This window comes from Coregonus lavaretus (assembly GCF_964263955.1).
Source record: "Coregonus lavaretus genome assembly, chromosome: 16".
NCBI lineage: Eukaryota > Metazoa > Chordata > Actinopteri > Salmoniformes > Salmonidae > Coregonus > Coregonus lavaretus.
The window spans coordinates 29,354,460-29,375,006 of NC_140003.1; the positions used below are offsets into that span (position 1 = coordinate 29,354,460).

Here is a 20,547-nt window from a genome sequence, read left to right on the forward strand (position 1 = left end):
CAGAGCATTTCTAAACGGCCTGGCTCCCAGTTAATTACATGTTCTCACTACTGCCATACCCGCCCTGCGCTAGAGCAAAATGAAGCTTTTTAAACCCCCAAAGCATATAGACGTATTCTTCATGCTGTGGTGTTGCCTGAGACACACACACACACCAATACCAGGGGAACTCAGAACAGTTTATTCAGTCTATGGCCTCTTCTAGCTCACCAAGATGTGTATCGGCTTTTATCCACCAGCAGCCTTAAGGGCCTTCCCGACGTTGGCAGAGAAGTCAATATGATTTGCTGTGCATTCAGAAAGTAGTCAGACCCCTCGACTTTTTCCACATTTTGTTACGTTACAGCCTTATTCTAAAATGGTTAAATAGTTTTTATTTTCTCATCAATCGACACACAATACCCCATAATGACAAAGCAAAAACAGGTTTTTAGAACTTTTTGCAAATTTCATACAAAATAAAAAAACGACCCTTTACTCAGTACTTTGTTGACGCACTTTTGGCAGCGATTACAGCGTCGAGTCTTCTTGGGTATGACATTACAAGCTTGGCACACCTGTATTTGGGAACTTTCTCCCATACTTCTCTGCAGATCCTCTCAAGCTCTGTCAGGTTGGATGGGGAGTGTCACTGCACAGCTATTTTCAGGTCTAACCAGAGATGTTCGATTGGGTTCAAGTCCGGGCTCTGGCTGTGGCACTCAAGGACATTCAGAGACTTGTCCCGAAGCCACTCCTGCGTTGCCTTGGCTGTGTGCTTAGGGACGTTGTCCTGTTGGAAGGTGAACCTTCGCCCCAGTCTGAAGTCCTAAGCGCTCTGGAGCAGGTTTTCATCAAGGATCTCTCTGTACAGGGCGGCAGGTAGCTTAGTGGTTAAGAGCGTTGTGCCAGTAACCGAAAGGTCGCTGGTTCTAATCCCCGAACCGACTAGGTGAAAAATCTGTCGATGTGCCCTTGAGCAAGGCACTTAACCCTAATTGCTCCTGTAAGTCGCTCTGGATAAGAGCGTCTGCTAAATGACTAATTATTATTATTATTTTACTTTGCTCCGTTCATCTTTCCCTCGATCCTGACTAGTCTCCCACTCCCTGCCGCTGAAAAACATCCGCACAGCATGATGCTGCCACCATCATGCTTCACCGTAGGGATGGTGCCAGGTTTCCTCCAGATGTGATGCCTGGCATTCAGGCCAAAGAGTTCAATCTTGGTTTCATCAGACCAGAGAATCTTGTTTCTTATGGTCAGAGAGTATTTAGGTGCCTTTTGGCAAATTCCAAGCGGGCTGTCATGTGCCTTTTACTGAGGAGGGGCTTCCGTCTGGCCACTCTACCATAAAGACCTGATTGGTGGAGTGCTGCAGAGATGGTTGTCCTTCCGGAAGGTTCTCCCATCTCCATAGAGGAATTCTGGAGCTCTATCAGAGTGACCATCGGGTTCTTGGTCACCTCCCTGACCAAGGCCCTTCTCCCCCGATTGCTCAGTTTGGCCGGGCGGGCAGCTCTAGGAAGTCTTGGTGGTTCCAAACTTCTTCCATTTAAGAATGATGGAGGTCATTGTGTTCTTCGGGACCTTCATTGCTGCAGATTTTTTTTGGGTTCCCTTCCCCAGATCTGTGCCTCGACACAATCCTGTCTCGGAGCTCTACGGACAATTCCTTCGACCTCATGGCTTGGTTTTTCCACTGACAAGCACTGTCAACTGTTGGGCCTTATATAGACAGGTGTGTGCATTTCCAAATAATGTCCAATAAATTGAATTTACCACAGGTGGACTCCAATTAAGTTGTAGAAACATCTCAAGGATGATCAATGGAAACAGGATGCACCTGAGCTCAATTTCGAGTCTCATAGCAAAGGGTCTGAATATTTATGTAAATAAGGTATTTGCAAACATTTATAAAAACCTGTTTTCGCTTTGTCTTTATGGGGTATTGTGTGTACATTTTCATTTAATCCATTTTAGAATAAGGCTGTAACATAACAAAATGTGGATAAAGTCAAGGGGTCTGAATACTTTCCGAATGCACTGTATAGTAAACATGTATAGCCTATGCATCCTCGAATGCAAATTGTTTGTGTGCCACTCCCCAGAGCTAAGAAGACATTGTAGCTAGCTACTCATGGTGTAATGATTTTATATAAAACCAAGATGATTCAGTTAAGGATACCATCTGCTCTCAAGAGAAAATGGCTGCTACAGAATGTATGTTTTCAGATTTCTGTACAGAGAATCCCGCTACTGTCCCTAAAAGGCTAAAAGGAAGACTTCCTGTCAGCACACACCCAAATGCAGAGTGGATGGTTTTAGACAGAAGGCTCGTTCCATATGACCTTCTGATTTCACCCCTTTTTATTTGAACAAAGCCTTCCTTACATGTTTGCCCATGGTAGAAGGGGTCAGAAAGTGACTTTTTGGACCTGAATGCCAAAACATTCAGGAGATAGAGGTGCTCAAAGTTAACCCATTTTGCATAACCCACCCATCATGGTGCTCAAAGTTGACCCATTTTGCATACCCCACCCTTCATCACTAAAAAATATAAACGATTCAGCTTGATATCATTTAAAAGCATATAAAACAGGGTTGTCAAACTGCTTCATGATTTATTGAAAAAAAATGTATTGTAATAAAAAATTGTCATTTTTTAAGCTTTAACGTCAATTATCTAAAAAACGTGTAATCTCCTAAAAAAGTTAACGTACAAATATGTTGTAGCTTAAACCCTATTTTACATCATCTGAGGTGTTTGTGTTGTGCCTGTCATTGGTTGAGACACAGCACACTCTTGAAAAAAAAGATGGTGGGCAAACATGTATGAAAGGTTTCATTCAAATCAAAAGGGGTGCAGTCAGAAAGTGATTGAAATCATATGCAACAACGAGAATCAAGAAAATGACACACTACAGAAAACTCATGGTTGCATCTTGATGTTGACCTTCTGTGGATTCCTGGAGGAATGTCTCTCCACTCTCAACCTCTGACATGTCCTCTGGTATGATTATTACATGTTTTTATCATACCCTGCAGCTGAACAGCTATGTAGGGCTGATGGGGATCTGCTATGATCGCTGTGTGTGAATAACAAAGCCCACCAGGGAACCAGGGGATATTGACTCAGTCCTTCACTAGGCACCTGTCTGTGATCTGCAATGATTCAGACCTGGTCAGCCCAGTCATGGTATACTGTAGGGTATAGTGTACATTATTGTGAATCCATGTGTTTGTTGGAGTGTTTCCACCAATTCATACATAAATAAAACACTAGTGAGTATATATCAACCCAAAGCATATAGGCCTATGGATGTTATTGAAGGTAGGAACATAATCTATTTAACAGAGGGTGCAATTGCCCAAATGTTCGTTTTACAGATAATTTGATACGGATCAAATGTATATCTTAAATACTTATATATTTGAAAGTATTTTACATATGTAAATATTAATATGACATAATTAATATGGTGCAATTGATTTGGCTTTGAGCACTTTTGGAACTATCCCATTGCATAGGCTGCCAGGCAAGCTAAATCAAGTGAAGATCAAATTGGCCATTCGAAAGTTTTTAACCAATATATTTGACCAAGGTTTGATAATTTTACATTGGCATCCATTTGTGAACAATAAATCAGGTGACAACAGGGTGATGCAAGGATTCTGCACACGTATGGACATATTCTCCCAATCGCCCTTCCTTTCTACCAGGTAACAGCAGCTTCAAAACAGGATGTGATGTAGCCTAGGTAGGCTGTTCTATCTACTCCGGTGAGACGTGATGGCGGTAGGGGGACACTGTAGGCACAATTTCACATTTTTGTCATTTAGCAGACGCTCTTATCCAGAACGACTTACTGTAATGAGAGCATACATTTTAATACTTTTTTCGTACTGGTCCACCGTGGGAATCGAACCCACAATCATGGCCATGCTCTACCAACTGAGCTGCACGGGACAATCGCATCCACATCGAATCCCTTACTCTGCTAGTCGACTGTTAGCGGCATGTCAATAGCCCATCACTGCATTGGTTCTGAATACAGTCTGCGCAACGGTGCACACCCAGTAGCGCACGGGGAGAAGTCGGTCAGGCGCCTATGATAAAGATCGCCAGGCAAATTAGCGCTGGTTTGGCTTGTTAAATGTGACGGCTTGCAGTTAGTAAGTCCTAACACAATAAAACACACGCCAAAATCGTAAAGAAAAGGAAATGCAAATTTCTAAAGCTATAGGCTATACCCTACATCTCAGCGCATTACTAATCCAGTCCGCACTGGTCCAACCGTATATAGGCTACTTGACACTTCTCTCAAACTGGGAGGAAATACATGTTTGCGCTACAGTTTCCGCCTATTTTCGGTGGTCTCTGACAGCCTACAGTAGTAGGCTATATATTGCCTATATGGAATAGTGAAACACAAACAAACCTTGTATACTTGTCCATACGTGCCATTGCCGACCACTTCCACCAGTTCGAAAATACCAGCTGGGTCCTGTAAAATAAAAATAATAAATGGTTAACATTTACCAAATAACTTTGTGATAGATGGGTGGTTTTCATAGTATCATGGGCAACGTTACAGCCGATTAAATTAGGCAGTAGAGCCAGATTTGCCTCTCATGCCAGTGCATTGACAACAAAGGAAAGAGAGGAATGTATCCCCCTATCCTACCAAGAACAACACATCCTATTTGTAACACATTTTACCTGGGGTTAGCCCATGGTTGTGTCAATAAAAGGATTTGGACAGCAAACCATGCAAATCCTCAGACAACATGCATTGCACTCACCCGCAAAGAGGCAAGGTCTATGTCAACTAGACTTTTAGCTGGAGACTCGTTCGCCATTTTTTAAAAATAAATAGAAATGTCAAAATCTATTTTATTCCCTTCAAGTTGATTGTGTATATGCAATGTCGTATCTCATCATTGGAAGTGATCCCTTATTCCTTGTTTATGTCATTTCGATCCAAAGCGGGTTGTTCTTTGTACTCCGGGGGTTACTCCATATTGAGCTACCGCGGCTGGCAGTGCTGAGTGCTGCTTGCTCTTCTCTAATCTCCACCCAGCCTCACTCTCTCGTTGTCGCTCTGTCACTCACTCACTCACTCCACCGTAAAGCATCACCAACAGAGGAAGCTGAATCCGTCAGGGCCTGAGTGAGGGCAGTAGAGAGATCGAGGGAGCGGTTGTTCCCCCTATCCCCAAAAGAAATGAATCCAAACATTTATGTGCCCTACTGAATTTATGTGCCCTGCTGATTAGCTCACAATAATGTATTTTTAAGCATAGTTTTTTCTGTAGTCTTCATAAAACCATATCCATTTTAGCAGACGCTTTATCCAGAGCGTCTTACAGGAGCAATTAGGGTTATGTATATCTCACTGGTATCTCTCACTGGTCATCCCCAAAGCCAACACCTCCTTTGGCCGCCATTCCTTCCAGTTCTCTGCTGCCAATGACTGGAACGAATTGCAAAAATCTCTGAAGCTGGAGACTATTATCTCCCTCACTAACTTTAAGCATCAGTTGTCAGAGCACCTTACCGATCACTGCACCTGTACACAGCCCATCTGAAATTAGCCCACCCAACTACCTCATCCCTATATTGTTATTTATTTTGCTCATTTGCACCACAGTATCTCTATTTGCACATAATCTCTTGCACATCTATCATTCCAGTGTTAATACTAATTGTAATTATTTTGCACTATAGCCTATTTATTGCCTTACCTCCATAACTTGCTACATTTGCACACACTGTATATATATTTTCTGTTGTATTTTTTTGACTTTATGTTTTTTTTACCCCATATGTAACTCTGTGTTGTTGTTTTTATCGCACTGCTTTGCTTTATCTTGGCCAGGTCGCAGTTGTAAATGAGAACTTGTTCTCAACTGGTTTACCTTGTTAAATAAAGGTGAAAAATAAAATAAAAATGTGCCTTGCTGTCACACCCTGGCTCTGGGACTCTATATGTTGAGCCAGGGTGTGTTCATTCCATGTGTTCTGTTTCTTTGTTTGGGTGTTCTAGGTTGTCTGTTTCTATGTTTGCCTGTGTGACTCCCAATCAGAGGCAACGAGTGTCAGCTGTCGGCTGGTTGTCTCTGATTGGGAGCCATATTTAAACTGTATGTTTTCCCTTGGGTGTTGTGGGTTTTTGTTCCTTGTCGGTCTTTGTCACCGTGGACTTCACGAGTCATTTATTGTTTTGTGTAGTGCGCTTATTATCACTGACGGTAATAAAGTCAATCATGTTCGCTCAACACGCTGCGTATTGGTCTACTCCTTTTCAAGACGACCGTGACAGAAAAACCCACCATACCAGGACCAAGCAGCATGTCCAGGAACACACGCAGGAGGTGACTCTTGTGGATGTCCTCCTCGGTTGGGGGCAGATTACTGAGGAGGAGGCCGTCCGGTACCGGAAGGCGATAAAGGGGGAGACCCAGGCAGGAGAGGAGCAGCGGCGCCAAACGGGTCAACGTCGGACAGGCGAGAGGCAACCCCAATAAATGTTTAGGGGGGGGCACACGGCATGGGCGACTGGGCAGCAGGTGGCTGCTACAGGGCGAAATGGGAGACGAGGAGAGAAGGCCACCGGGTTACGGGAGCCATTGGCGAGAGGAGGGAAGGAAGTTGTAGAGGCACGGCGAGAGGTACTGAGGTGTATTGCCAGTCCGGTCCGGCCCGTTCCTGATCCCCGTTTAAGGCCAGTGGTGTGTGTTCCCAGTACGGTCCGGCCTGTTCCTGATCCACGCACCAAGCCTACGGTGTGCGTCGCCAGCCCTGTCCGGCCTGTCCCTGCTCCACGCACCAAGCCTACGGTGTGCGTCGACAGCCCAGCCCGGCCTGTTCCTGCTCCACGCACCAAGCCTACGGTGTGCGTCGCCAGCCCTGCCCGGCCTGTTCCTGCTCCACGCACCAAGCCTACGGTGTGCGTCGACAGCCCAGCCCAGCCTGTCCCTGCTCCACGCACCAAACCTACGGTGTGCGTCGCCAGCCCTGCCCGGCCTGTTCCTGCTCCACGCACCAAGCCCACGGTGTGCGTCGACAGCCCAGCCCGGCCTGTCCCTGCTCCACGCACCAAACCTACGGTGTGCGTCGCCAGCCCAGCCCGGCCTGTTCCTGCTCCACGCACCAAGCCTACGGTGTGCGTCGCCAGCCCTGCCTGGCCTGTCCCTGCTCCACGCACCGAGCCTACGGTGTGCGTCGCCAGCCCGGCCCGGCCTGTCCCTGCTCCACGCACCAAACCTACGGTGTGCGTCGCCAGCCCAGCCCGGCCTGTTCCTGCTCCACGCACCAAGCCTACGGTGTGCGTCGCCAGCCCTGCCCGGCCTGTTCCTGCTCCACGCACCAAGCCTACGGTGTGCGTCGCCAGCCCTGCCCGGCCTGTTCCTGCTCCACGCACCAAGCCTACGGTGTGCGTCGACAGCCCAGCCCGGCCTGTCCCTGCTCCACGCACCAAACCTACGGTGTGCGTCGCCAGCCCAGCCCGGCCTGTTCCTGCTCCACGCACCAAGCCTACGGTGTGCGTCGCCAGCCCTGCCCGGCCTGTCCCTGCTCCACGCACCAAGCCTACGGTGTGCGTCGCCAGCCCTGTCCGGCCTGTCCCTGCTCCACGCACCAAGCCTACGGTGTGCGTCGTCAGCCCAGCCCGGCCTGTCCCTGCTCCACGCACCAAGCCTATGGTGTGCGTCGCCAGCCCTGTCCGGCCTGTCCCTGCTCCACGCACCAAGCCTACGGTGTGCGTCGTCAGCCCAGCCCGGCCCGTCCCTGCTCCACGCACCAAGCCTACGGGGTGCGTCGCCCGGCCCGGCCTGTCCCTGCTCCACGCACCAAGTCTACGGTGCGCGTCGCCAGCCCGGTCCGGCCTGTTCCTGCCACTCGCACCAAGTCTACGGTACGCGTCGCCAGCCCGGCCCGGCTCGTTCCTGCCACTCGCACCAAGCCAGGGGTGCGAGTCGTCAGTCCGGCACAACCCGTGCCTGGGTCATCGGTGCCAGATCAGGTACCGCTTTATTGCTCCCCAACGGAGCTGAAGCTAGCCGCTCCCGCTACGTCCAGGTCAGCTCCAGCCAGCGGAGCCAGACTGGACCAGGGGCGCTATGGGGGGTTCATTGGAGGGTGGTGGTCAAGGCCGGAGGCAGAACCGCCGCCGAGGAGGTATGCCCGCCCAGCCCTCTCCTGTTTTGCTTTAGTTGAGGCGCGGTCGCAGTCCGCGCCTTTAGGGGGGGGTACTGTCACACCCTGGCTCTGGGACTCTATATGTTGAGCCAGGGTGTGTTCATTCCATGTGTTCTGTTTCTTTGTTTGGGTGTTCTAGGTTGTCTGTTTCTATGTTTGCCTGTGTGACTCCCAATCAGAGGCAACGAGTGTCAGCTGTCGGCTGGTTGTCTCTGATTGGGAGCCATATTTAAACTGTATGTTTTCCCTTGGGTGTTGTGGGTTTTTGTTCCTTGTCGGTCTTTGTCACCGTGGACTTCACGAGTCGTTTATTGTTTTGTGTAGTGTGCTTATTATCACTGACGGTAATAAAGTCAATCATGTTCGCTCAACACGCTGCGTATTGGTCTACTCCTTTTCAAGACGACCGTGACACTTGCTCAGTGGCACATTACCAGATTTTTCAATTAGTCGGCTTGGGGATTCGAACCAACGACCTTTTTCGGTTACTGGCCCAACACGCTTAACCGCTAGGCTACCTGCCACCCATGCATGTAGCCCACCTTAATTGGGTCTGTTGAATTATACTGAACAAAAACATAAACGCAACATGCCACAACTTCAAAGATTTTACCAAGTTACAGTTCATGTAAGGAAATCAGTCAATTGAAATAAATTCATTAGTCCTTAATCTATGGATTTCACATGAGTTGTCCGTAGCTTATGCCTGCCCATACCATAACCCCACTGCCACCTTGGGCACTCTGTTCACAACGTTGACATCAGCAAACCGCTCGCCCACATGACGCCATACACATGGTCTGCGGTTGTGAGGGAGTTTGGATGTACTGCTAAATTCTCTAAAACTATGATGGAGGTGGCTTATGGTAGAGAAATTAACATTAAATTATCTGGCAACATCTCTGGTGGACATTCCTGCAGTCAGCCCTGTGTAGCTCAGTTGGTAGAGCATGGTGCTTGCAATGCCAGGGTTGTGGGTTTGATTCCCACGGGGGGCCAGTATAAAAAAAAATTATGCACTCACTAACTGTAAGTCGCTCTGGATAAGAGCGTCTGCTAAATGACTAAAATGTAAATGTCAGTATGCCAATTGTACACTCCCTCTCGTTGAGACATCTGTGGCATTGTGTTGTGTGACAAAACTGCACATTTTAGAGTGGCCTTTTATTGTCCCCAGCACAAGGTGCACCTGTGTAATGATCATGCTGTTTAATCAGTTTCTTGATATTCCACAACTGTCAGGTGGATGGATTATCTTGGCAAAGGTGAAATGCTCAATAACAGGGATGTTAACAAATTTGTGCACAAAATCTGAGAGAAACAAGCTTTTTGTGTGTATGGAACATTTCTGGGATCTATTATTTCAGCTCATGAATCATGGGATCAACGTGTTTATATTTTTTTTCAGTGTATATTGGCGGGGGAGGTATGAAATAGAGATCAGTGCCACCTTTTGGACTTATTCATGTTTACAATGTATCAATAAACCGTTTATTATATTACTGTAAGGCAGGGTTCTTCAATTCCGGTCCTGGAGGGCCGAAACACTTCTGTTTTTTATTTCTACCTGGTAGTTAATTGCACTCACCTGGTGTCCCAGGTCTGAATTAGCCCCTGATTAGAAGGAGAGGATGAAAAACAGAGGTGTTTCGGCCCTCCAGGACCGGAATTGAAGAACCCTGCTGTAAGGTGTAACCACAATATATTTATGTGCTCTCTATCTCTCTTCTATCTCTGTCTGTCTGTTAGATTTGGCTTTTGGTCAGTTATCTCATCAGTTAACTCTTATCTTACTGCTTCAAGATGTCCACCATTGTTCCTGTACCCAAGAAAGCAAAGGTAACTGAACTAAATGACTATCGCCCTGTAGCACTCACTTCTGTCATCATGAAGTGCTTTGAGAGACTGGTTAAGGATCATATCACCTCCACCTTACCTAACCTAACACCCTAGACCCACTTCAATTTGCATACTGCCCCAATAGATCCACAGAAGATGCAATCGCCATCGCACAGCACACTGCTCTATCACATCTGGACAAGAGGAATACCTATGTAAGAATGCTGTTCATTGACTATAACTCAGCCTTCAACACCATAGTTCCCTCCAAGCTCATCATTAAGCTCGGGACCCTGGGTCTGAACCCCGCCCTGTGCAACTGGGTCCTGGACTTCCTGACGGGCCGCCCCCAGGTGGTGAAGGTATGAACAACACCTCCACTACACTGATTCTCAACACAGGGGCCCCACAAGGGGGCGTGCTCATCCCCCTCCTGTACTCCCTGTTCACCCATGACTGTGTGACCAAGCACGCCTCCAACTCGATCATCAAGTTTGCAGACGACACAACAGTAGTAGGCCTGATTACCAACAATGACGAGACAGCCTACAGGAAGGAGGTGAGGGCCCTGGCGGAGTGGTGCCAGGAAAATAACCTCTCCTTCAACATCAACAAAACGAAGGAGCTGATCATGGACTTCAGGAGACAGCAGAGAGAGCACGCCCCTATCCACATCGACCGGACCGCAGTGGAGAAGGTGAAGAACTTAAAGTTCCCCGGGGTACACACATCTGAAACGGTCCACCCACACAGATAGTGTTGTGAAGAAGGCGCAACAGCGCCTCTTCAACCTCAGGAGAATGAAGAATTTCAGCTTGGCTCCTAAGACCCTCACAAACTTTTACAGATGCACAATTGAGAGCATCGTGTCGGCTGTATCACTGCCTGGTACGGCAACTGCACCGCCCTCAACCTCTGGGCTCTCCAGAGGGTGGTGCGGTCTGCCCAACGCATCACCAGGGGCACACTGCCTGCCCTCCAGGACACCTACAGCACCCGATGTCACAGGAAGGCCAAAAAGATAATCAAGGACATCAACCACCCGAGCCATGGCCTGTTCACCCACGCTATCATCCAGAAGGCGAGGTCAGTACAGGTGCATCAAAGCTGGGACCGAGAGACTGAAAAACAGCTTCCTTCTCAAGGCCATCAGACTGTTAAATAGCCATCACTAGCCGGCTACCAACCGGTTACTCAACCCTGCACCTTAGAGGCTGCTGACATATGTACATAGACATGGAATCACTGGTCACTTTAATAATGTTTACATACTGTTTTACTCATTTCATATGTATATACTGTATTCTAATGTATTCTGGTCAATGCCACTCCGACATCGCTCGACCTAATATTTATATATTCTTAACTCCATTCTTTTACTTTTAGATTTGTGTGTATTGTTGTAAATTGTTAGATAATACTGCACTGTTGGAGCTAGGAACACAAGCATTTCGCTACACCTGCAATAACATCTGCTAAATATGTGTATGTGACCAATACAATTTGATTTCATATCAGTCTTTCACAACGACAAACAGTCTGTCATTCAGAAAAGGAAGTCTTGTAGCCTTAGTGCAGACCATGTTTACAATGGTAAATGAGCTAAGCGGCTGAATCAATACATCCTCTCAAAACCAACATCAACCTACAGAAACACCCTCCATCTTTCTCAGAGGCCTGTGTTGTAGGCTACACAGTAACATTATGAATGTCGCCAACCTCCAGCTCTCTGTCAGATGAAGAGTTAATTAGAGCATATGAAATGGAAGCAGTGATAAATATTTCACCACTGCTGTCAACCCTGGTATTGTTCTTGGGTTCTGTCCCCTTTCCTGCATCATGTCCCATTGCTTCCACCACCACTACAGATATCAGCAGAATTTTTGCAAGCTCCTCTCATGTCATCCGCAATGGCTGAAATGTCAGTGAGCAGGCAGTCCCCGTGTCCCAAATCCTGGTGCTCTTTACAGGGATCAGTTCCCTACCTGTGTCCCATGACTCAACTAAGATAGGCCCATGAAGGCCCAAAATTCATACAGTATATAACAGTAGTTTTCGATGATGAACTAGGTTAGTCTAGCTGTCCCACCATCAACATCACAGTACTAAAGGCTGTAACCGTGTTTATCTTGCTGCCATCGTTAAAGTGGCACCCTAGTTCTCACGGCCACAGCTGCCTATAAAATGTGGTGATGTCACAGTTCCTCTAGCTGCCAGAAATAGGACATGCTGGGTATTGTCTGAGCAGGCTGCTAAGGCCCTGGACTGTGGAAAAAGATATATGACGGTTGGAAGTATGTATGTTACACGCCACATGATTGGTTCACTTCCGTGGGGTTGTAATAGTGGGATTCTGGAGTGTGTGGGGTGTGTGGGGTGGGGGCAGGTAGGTGTGGAGGGGAGGGGGGTGTATTAGATGTGTGTATGTTAATTCATATATTCTCACAGTAATCTATTCAATACATTTCAATTCATTTCCACAGCACCGTGTTCTAGAGCTTCAACCCTTGCTCTTTTGTTGAATGTGATGTAATACAAGGTTGAATTCCATTTCTCTGGCATCACATGGCTTTTATGGTTTCTTCACCTCAGTCGAAAGGGTCGTCATTGTAACATAAGAGCATTTCCTTCTGCGTTGGCACTGCGATATCACTCATATTGCAGTGAATTGTTACTCTCTCTCATATACACTGAGTTTACGAAACAATAAGGACACCTGCTCTTTCCATGACATACTGACCAGGTGAATCCAAGTGAAAGCTATGATCCCTTATTGATGTCACTTGTTAAATCCACTTCAATCAATGTAGATGAAGGGGAGGAGACAGGTTAAAGAAGGATGTTTAAACCTTGAGACAATTGAGACATGGATTGTGTATGTATGTCATTCAGAGGGTGAATGGGCAAGACAAAAGACGTAGTGCCTTTGAACGGGGTATAGTAGTAGGTGCCAGGCGCACTGGTTTGTGTCAAGAACTACAACTCTGCTGGGTTTTCCACGCTCAACACAACTGTGGACAGCATTGGAGTCAACGTGGGCCAGCATCCCTGTGGAACTCTTTCGACACCTTGTAGAGTCCATGCCCCGATGAATTGAGGCTGTTCTGAGGGCAAAAGGGGGGAGGTGCAAATCAATATTAGGACGGTGTCCTTAATGTTTTGTACACTCTGTGTATAATGTACCTTCAATGTCAATACCCTATACATTACAATGATGTCACTTTCCAAATTGTATTCCCTCATAAAATCTCAAATGGCAATATGGGAATTAAACAGTTCCTGTTTCTAAAAATGTTCTCTTCACTCAGTCTGTCTTCTCTCATGTCAGCATGTCCAAAATATTCCCACACTCTCTCAATCATTGCAGTCTATAAAAGTACAGTAAAGTTCAACATTTGAGCATCCAGCCATATAATATTGATGGTTGGGTAAACAGAAGAGATTAGGCTGTGTGTGTGGTCTGCCCCAGCAACAGAGAGCCCCCTCCTCCCATTCCTCCACACACACACACTGTGACTCAACAGCAGCCGTCGATCAGGTCAGACCAGTGCCAAGCAACAGAAATTAGCCTGGGGAAAAACCGCCTGGCAGTGTGTGTATGTGTGTGCCTACTTGCCTCAGGGAAGCAAGAGTGGAAAACAAGAGCAGACACATTGAAGAGGAGGAAGGTAGACTTGGGAGCGCAAATGAACGGACACTCAGACCAATTAAATTCTTCACATTTTTACAGCATTACAGTTAACTACCTTTACAACCTGTGGTGTTTGATAACAGTCACACTGTGCTCACACACACACACACACTTATTTCTCCTCCAGCCACAGAGAAAAGCAGAAAAGAGGAATAGTTTGCATAATTGGGCAGCAGGCAGGGGGAAACAGACATTGTTTGTTCAGGACCCGTACAGCAAACAGTGTGTGTATGTAACTCAAAACCCTCAGCCAATTTCACACACCTCCAGGGGATAGGTTCATTACAAAAAGATAATCTAAATCAAATGAGATGCCATCAGACATAATATCTCATGGGATCTGTTGGTTCTAACATCATGCCAAGATAAAGTGATCAGAGGTTACGGTTGCAGGCTTCTGTACTGTCAGGCAGTACTGAGTGTGTGTGTGTGTGTGTGTGTGTGTGCGCACCTGCGTGTTTGAGGGTGTGTTGCTCATGTTATTTTGGGAAACAGGTAAGTAAGGGCTGCATCAGGATCAGCCTTGGGTTACAGCTGAATGATGACTTACGCAAGTCTCCACAACAAAAACAACTCTACAACATCACACAACAAAGATTATTTTACAGAGACCCCCTCAAACCTGGTGCTTCTGTCTCATGTAGACACATATAGATATACCTTAAACCATGTATAAACATGCATAGATAGACCTTACACACAACTTAAGCTATAAACATTCTCAAGCTGATTGATGTAAACACACTGCACAATACACACATACTTCAAAATGTAATTAGGAAAAATTGCAAATTACTCTGATAAATCTATTGGGCAATAGATGACGGTTCTGAATCAACATGTTCACCTGATATTGACATTTGTGCTGAGCATCTAGGTGACCATCAGTCAGACTGGGGTTTGGTCTGTCTGTCGGTCTGTTGTTGTTACAAAGGGAGAACATGAGCCCTCTCTGTCTGTATGTCTGTAAACTCAGTGTCCCATCTACTGTAACTCTCCACTGCCACCATGTGGTCAAACATTACTGCAGGCCACCAGAGCTAAGAGCTCAACTTCATTTTGCCCAGCAACAGCCACACTGTGCGGACTATATAAATCACCTCCAATGACAGAGCCCAGAAGAAAAATGAACAACTTTAATTCTGTCATTCCCCCCGAGCTGCTCATATAAGCTGTACCCAAAAACAGGAGAAGGGTGACCTGAGCTAAATCTCAAAGTCTTGGAAAATAAATGATCCTCTTCCTTTGTGTTAGTTTTATAACAATAGTGGTCTTTCTACCTATAGCCATGTAGGTGAAGGTGGCCCTTTAACTTGAGCAGGCCTCACTCCAGGCCCAAATCTCTAGGCCCGTGTTATAGGCTGCCCTTCAGTTTGGGACTGGAGTTTTCTTCCTGAAGAGGAAAAACTCCTGACCCTAATACATCATTGGGCAAGCATAATTGGGAGTCAAGCTATAGTTTGTATTGTGTATTTTTCTAACCAACGGCTGAGATTTGTATGGACTGATTGAGACCTAGTCTGTTATGGCTGGTTTATAATCAGTCCAAACAGACACCGCCTGAAGTGAAACAGTCCCTGTGAAGTTACGTAAGCAGAGTGTCCACATCAAGGCCAGAAAGTAACATTCTATAAGCCCTTCCAGGATAAACAGACAACAGCAAGTAAACAGGTTATAAAACAAGACATTTAAGTAAAACAAGCCAAATGGAGCCGCATATGTCAGAAGAACAACAGTTCCAGAACAGAATATTTCCTATTTCATCCATCCCATACTTACCAGGTGGAAAGTAGAGACAACACTAAGAACAGGATTCAAAACGGCTCGGAGTAGACTAGTCTTGGGGATATTCTACAAAGATTTAAATAAATACTTCAGGAGATTTATCTTCCTCAATGAGTCATTTGCATGTAACGTGCTCTCTGTATCGGTCTCCGCAAAACATGCTCTTAATCCGTTTTGTACTGTGGTTTAGTTGGTTCAGCTTCCTCTTCAGATAAACTACAGTGCCTTGCAAAAGTATTCATCCCCCTTGGCGTTTTTCCTATTTTGTTGCATTACAGCCTGTAATGGACATACACAAAAGTCAAAATTGGTGAAGTGAAATGAAAAAAATATATATTTCAAAAGATTATAAAAAATAAATAACGTAAAAGCGTTGTGCGCATATGTATTCACCCTCTTTGCTATGAAGCCCCTAAATAAGATCTGGTGCAACCAATTACCTTCAGAAGTCACATAATTAGTTAAATAAAGTCCACCTGTGTGCAATCTAAGTGTCACATGATTTGTCACATGAGCTCAGTATATATACACCTGTTCTGAAAGGCCCCAGAGTCTGCAACACCACTAAGCAAGCGGCACCATGAAGACCAAGGAGCTCTCCAAACAGATCAGGGACAAAGTTGTGGAGAAGTACAGATCAGGGTTGGGTTATAAAAAAATATCTGAAACTTTGAACATCCCATTAAATCCATTATAAAAAAAATGGAAAGAATATGGCACCACAACAAACCTGCCAAGAGAGGGCCACCCACCAAAACTCACAGACCAGGCAAGGAGGGCATTAATCAGAGAGGCAACAAAGAGACCAAAGATAACCCTGAAGGAGCTGCAAAGCTCCACAGTGGAGAATGGAGTATCTGTCCATAGGACCACTTTAAGCCGTACACTCCACAGAGCCGGGCTTTACTTAAGAGTGGCCAGAAAAAAATAAGCAAACACGTTTGGTGTTCGCCAAAAGGCATGTGGGAGACTCCCCAAACATATGGAAGAAGGTACTCTGGTCAGATGAGACTAAAATTGAGCTTTTTGGCCATCAAGGAAAACGCTATGTCTGGCGCAAACCCAACACCTCTCATCACCCCGAAAACACCATCCCCACAGTGAAGCATGGTGGTGGCAGCATCATGCTGTGGGGGATGTTTTTCCATCGGCAGGGACTGGGAAACTGGTCAGAATTGAAGGAATGATGGATGGCCCTAAATACAGGGAAATTCTTGAGGGAAACCTGTTTCAGTCTTCCAGAGATTTGAGACTGGGACGGACGTTCACCTTCCAGCAGGACAATGACCCTAAGCATACTGCTAAAGCAACACTCGAGTGGTTTAAGGGGAAACATTTAAATGTCTTGGAATGGCCTAGTCAAAGCCCAGACCTCAATCCAATTGAGAATCTGTGGTATGACTTAAAGATTGCTGTACACCAGTGGAACCCATCCAACTTGAAGGAGCTGGAGCAGTTTTGCCTTGAAGAATGGGCAAAAATCCCAGTGGCTAGATGTGCCAAGCTTATAGAGACATACCCCAAGAGACTTGTAGCTGTAATTGCTGCAAAATGTGGCTCTACAAAGTATTGACTTTGGCGGGGTGAATAGTTATGCACACTCAAGTTCAGTTTTTTTGTCTTATTTCTTGTTTGTTTGACCCCAAAAAATATTTTGCATCTTCAGAGTGGTAGGCATGTGTAAACCAAATGATACCAACCCCCAAAAAAATCCATTTTAATTCCAGGTTGTAAGGCAACAAAATAGGAAAAATGCCAAGGGAGGTGAATACTTTCGCCAGCCACTGTATATATATACAAAAGTATGTGGACACCTCTTCAAATTAGTAGATTCAGCTATTTCAGCCATACCCGTTGCTGACAGGTGTATGAAATCCAGCACACAGCCATGCAATCTCCAAAGACATACATTGGCAGTAGAATGGCCTTACTGAAGAGCTCAGTGACTTTCAAGATGCCACCTTTCCAACAAGTCAGCAGGTCACCTACAACTGCCCTGGTTACACGTAAGTGTGGTTATTGTGAAGTGGAAACGTCTAGGAGCAAGAACGGCTCAGCCCCAAAGTGGTAGGCCACACAAGCTTACAGAACGAGACCGCCGAGTGCTGAAGCGCGTAGCGTGTAAAAATCATCTGTCCTCGGTTACAACACTCACTACAGAGTTCCAAACTGCCTCTGGAAGTAACGTCAGCATAAGAACTGTTCGTCGGGAGCTTCATGAAATGGGTTTCCATGGCCGAGCAGCCGCACACAAGCCTAGGATCACCATGCACAATGCCAAGCGTCGGCTAGTGTTGTAAAGCTCGCAGTCATTGGACTCTGGAGCAGTGGAAACGCGTTCTCTGGCGTGATGGATCACGCTTCATCTGGCAGTCCAACGGACAAATCTGGGTTTGGCGGATGCCAGGAGAACGCTACCTGCCCGAATGCATAGTGCCAACTATAGAGTTTGGTGGAGGAGGAATAATGGTCTGGGGCTGTTTTTCATGGTTCGGGCTAGGCCCCTTAGTTCCAGTGAAGGGAAATCTTTACGCTAAAGCATACAATGACATTCTAGACAATTCTGTGCTTCCAACTTTGTGGCAACAATTTGGGGAAGGCCCTTTCCTGTTTCAGCATGACAATGTCCCCGTGCAGAAAGCGAGGTCCATACAGAAATGGTTTGTCGAGATCGGTGTGGAAGAACTTGACTGGCCTGCACAAAGCCCTGACCTCAACCCCATCGAACACCTTTGGGATGAATTGGAACGTTGACTGCGAGCCACGCCTAATCACCCAACATCAGTGCCCGACCTCACTAATGCTTGTGGCTAAACGGAAGCAAGTCCCCGCAGTAATAATCCAACGTCTAGTGGAAAGCCTTCCCAGAAGAGTGGAGAATGTTATAGCAGCAAAGGGGGGGACCAACTCCATATTAATGCCCATGATTTTGGAATGAGTTGTTCGACACGCAGGTGTCCACATACTTTTGGCCATGTAGTGTCACATCACAATGATGACGATAGTTCATCTTTCTTTCTGACCACTTCAAGGAAAACAATCAGAAACTAAACATCTCAGGCATCTTATTCCAGATTTTGTTGTTGTTGCTATATCTCCTTTTACAAATATACATGCAAATGCAGCAAGTCATAACACCACCCAAACAGGAGCTACACGTGTCATACAGATCAAGGAGAAACAACTAAATAGTTACACTTAAATAAGACATTGTAAAGGCCTCAGAGAGTTAACATTGATAATCACACAGTTAAATCGTCAAATTTATATTGACCATACATAATATACATTTAAGGGCATAGCAGAAGAGAAACAAGACATGAAACAGAATAGTTTACCCCATTTCCTCCCCAGAGACACTTACAGTACATACATTATCATTGTTGTTTTGGACTATCATTGTTTATTAACATGTAATGTTAATCTAAAAGATATTATAACCGCGATCGATAATAGACAGTACTGTGCAGCCGTCTTCATCGACCTGGCCAAGGCTTTCGACTCTGTCAACCACCGCATTCTTATTGGCAGACTAAATAGCCTTGGTTTCTCAAATGACTGCCTCGCCTGGTTCACCAACTACTTCTCAGATAGAGTTCAATGTGTCAAATCGGAGGGCAGTCTCTATGGCGGTGCCACAGGGTTCAAATCTTGGGCCGACTCTTTTCTCTGTGTATATCAATGATGTCGCTCTTGCTGCTGGTGATTCTCAGATCCACCTCTACGTAGACGACACCATTTTGTATACATCTGGCCCTTCATTCGACACTGTGTTAACAAACCTCCAATCGAGCTTCAATGCCATACAACACTCCTTCCGTAGCCTCCAACTGCTCTTAAACACAAGTAAAACTAAATGCATGCTCTTCAACCGAACGCTGCTGGCACCCGCCCACCCGACTAGAATCACTACTCTCGACGGGTCTGACCTAGAGTATGTGGACAACTACAAATACCTAGGTGTCTGGTTAGACTGTAAACTCTCCTTCCAGACTCACATTAAGCATCTCCAATCCAAAGTTAAATCTAGAATCGGCTTCCTATGTCGCAACAAAGCCTCCTTCACTCATGCTGCCAAACATGCCCTCGTAAAACGGACTATCCTACCGATCCTTGACTTCGGCGATGTCATTTACAAAATAGCCTCCAACACTCAGCAAATTGGATGTAGTCTATCACAGTGCCATCCGTTTTGTCACCAAAGCCCCATATACTACCCACCATTGTGACCTGTACGCTCGTTGGCTGGCCCTCACTACATATTCGTCGCCAAACCCACTGGCTCCAGGTCATCTATAAATCACTGCTAGGCAAATCCCCGCCTTATCTTAGCTCATTGGTCACCATAGCAACACCCACCCGTAGTATGCACTCCAGCAGGTATATCTCACTGGTCAGTCCTTCCAGTTCTCTGCTGCTAATGACTGGAACGAACTGCAAAAATCTCTGAAGCTGGAGACTCTTATCTCCCTCACTAACTTTAAGCATTAGTTGTCAGATCACCTTACCGATCACTGCACACATCTGAAATTAGCCCACCCAACTACCTCATCCCCATATTGTTATTTATTTTGCTCATTTGCACCCCAGTATCTCTATTTGCACATCATCTCTTGCACATCTATCATTCCAGTGTTAACACTAATTGTAATTATTTTGCACTATGGCCTATTTATTGCCTTACCTCCATAACTTGCTACATTTGCACACACTGTATATATATTTTCTGTTGTATTTTTGACTTTATGTTTTGTTTTACCCCATATGTAACTCTGTGTTGTTGTTTTTAATCGCACTGCTTTGCTTTATCTTGGCCAGGTTGCAGTTGTAAATGAGAACTTGTTTTCAACTGACTTACCTGGTTAAATTTTTTAAAAAATTAAAAAATTAATCAAACTATGTCAAGTTAGTGGGGAAATTATGTTTTAATGTATTTTACTGAAAATAAAACAGTAAAATGTCGATTATGTGTACCGATAATTGACTTGAACCACAAATCTCTTCCATCTACATACCAATTTCATTATTCTTTTGAATTTCTTTCAGATGC

General features: G+C 45.6%; 1 protein-coding gene across 2 annotated transcripts in view; it reads right to left on the reverse strand.

Annotated features, from left to right (window-relative positions):
* Positions 1-5,024, reverse strand: part of LOC311143907 (mitogen-activated protein kinase kinase kinase kinase 4-like) — an 82,065-nt gene extending 77,041 nt beyond the window's left edge. For both annotated transcript variants that reach the window (XM_084179782.1, XM_084179781.1), the window contains exons 1-2: positions 4,786-5,024; positions 4,422-4,487 (exon numbers count right to left, since the gene is read on the reverse strand). In XM_084179782.1, the coding sequence (XP_084035908.1) occupies positions 4,422-4,487; positions 4,786-4,842 (123 nt within the window). In that variant the 5' untranslated portion in view covers positions 4,843-5,024. The remainder of the gene's footprint in view (positions 1-4,421; positions 4,488-4,785) is intronic.
* Positions 5,025-20,547: the final 15,523 nt, after the last annotated feature.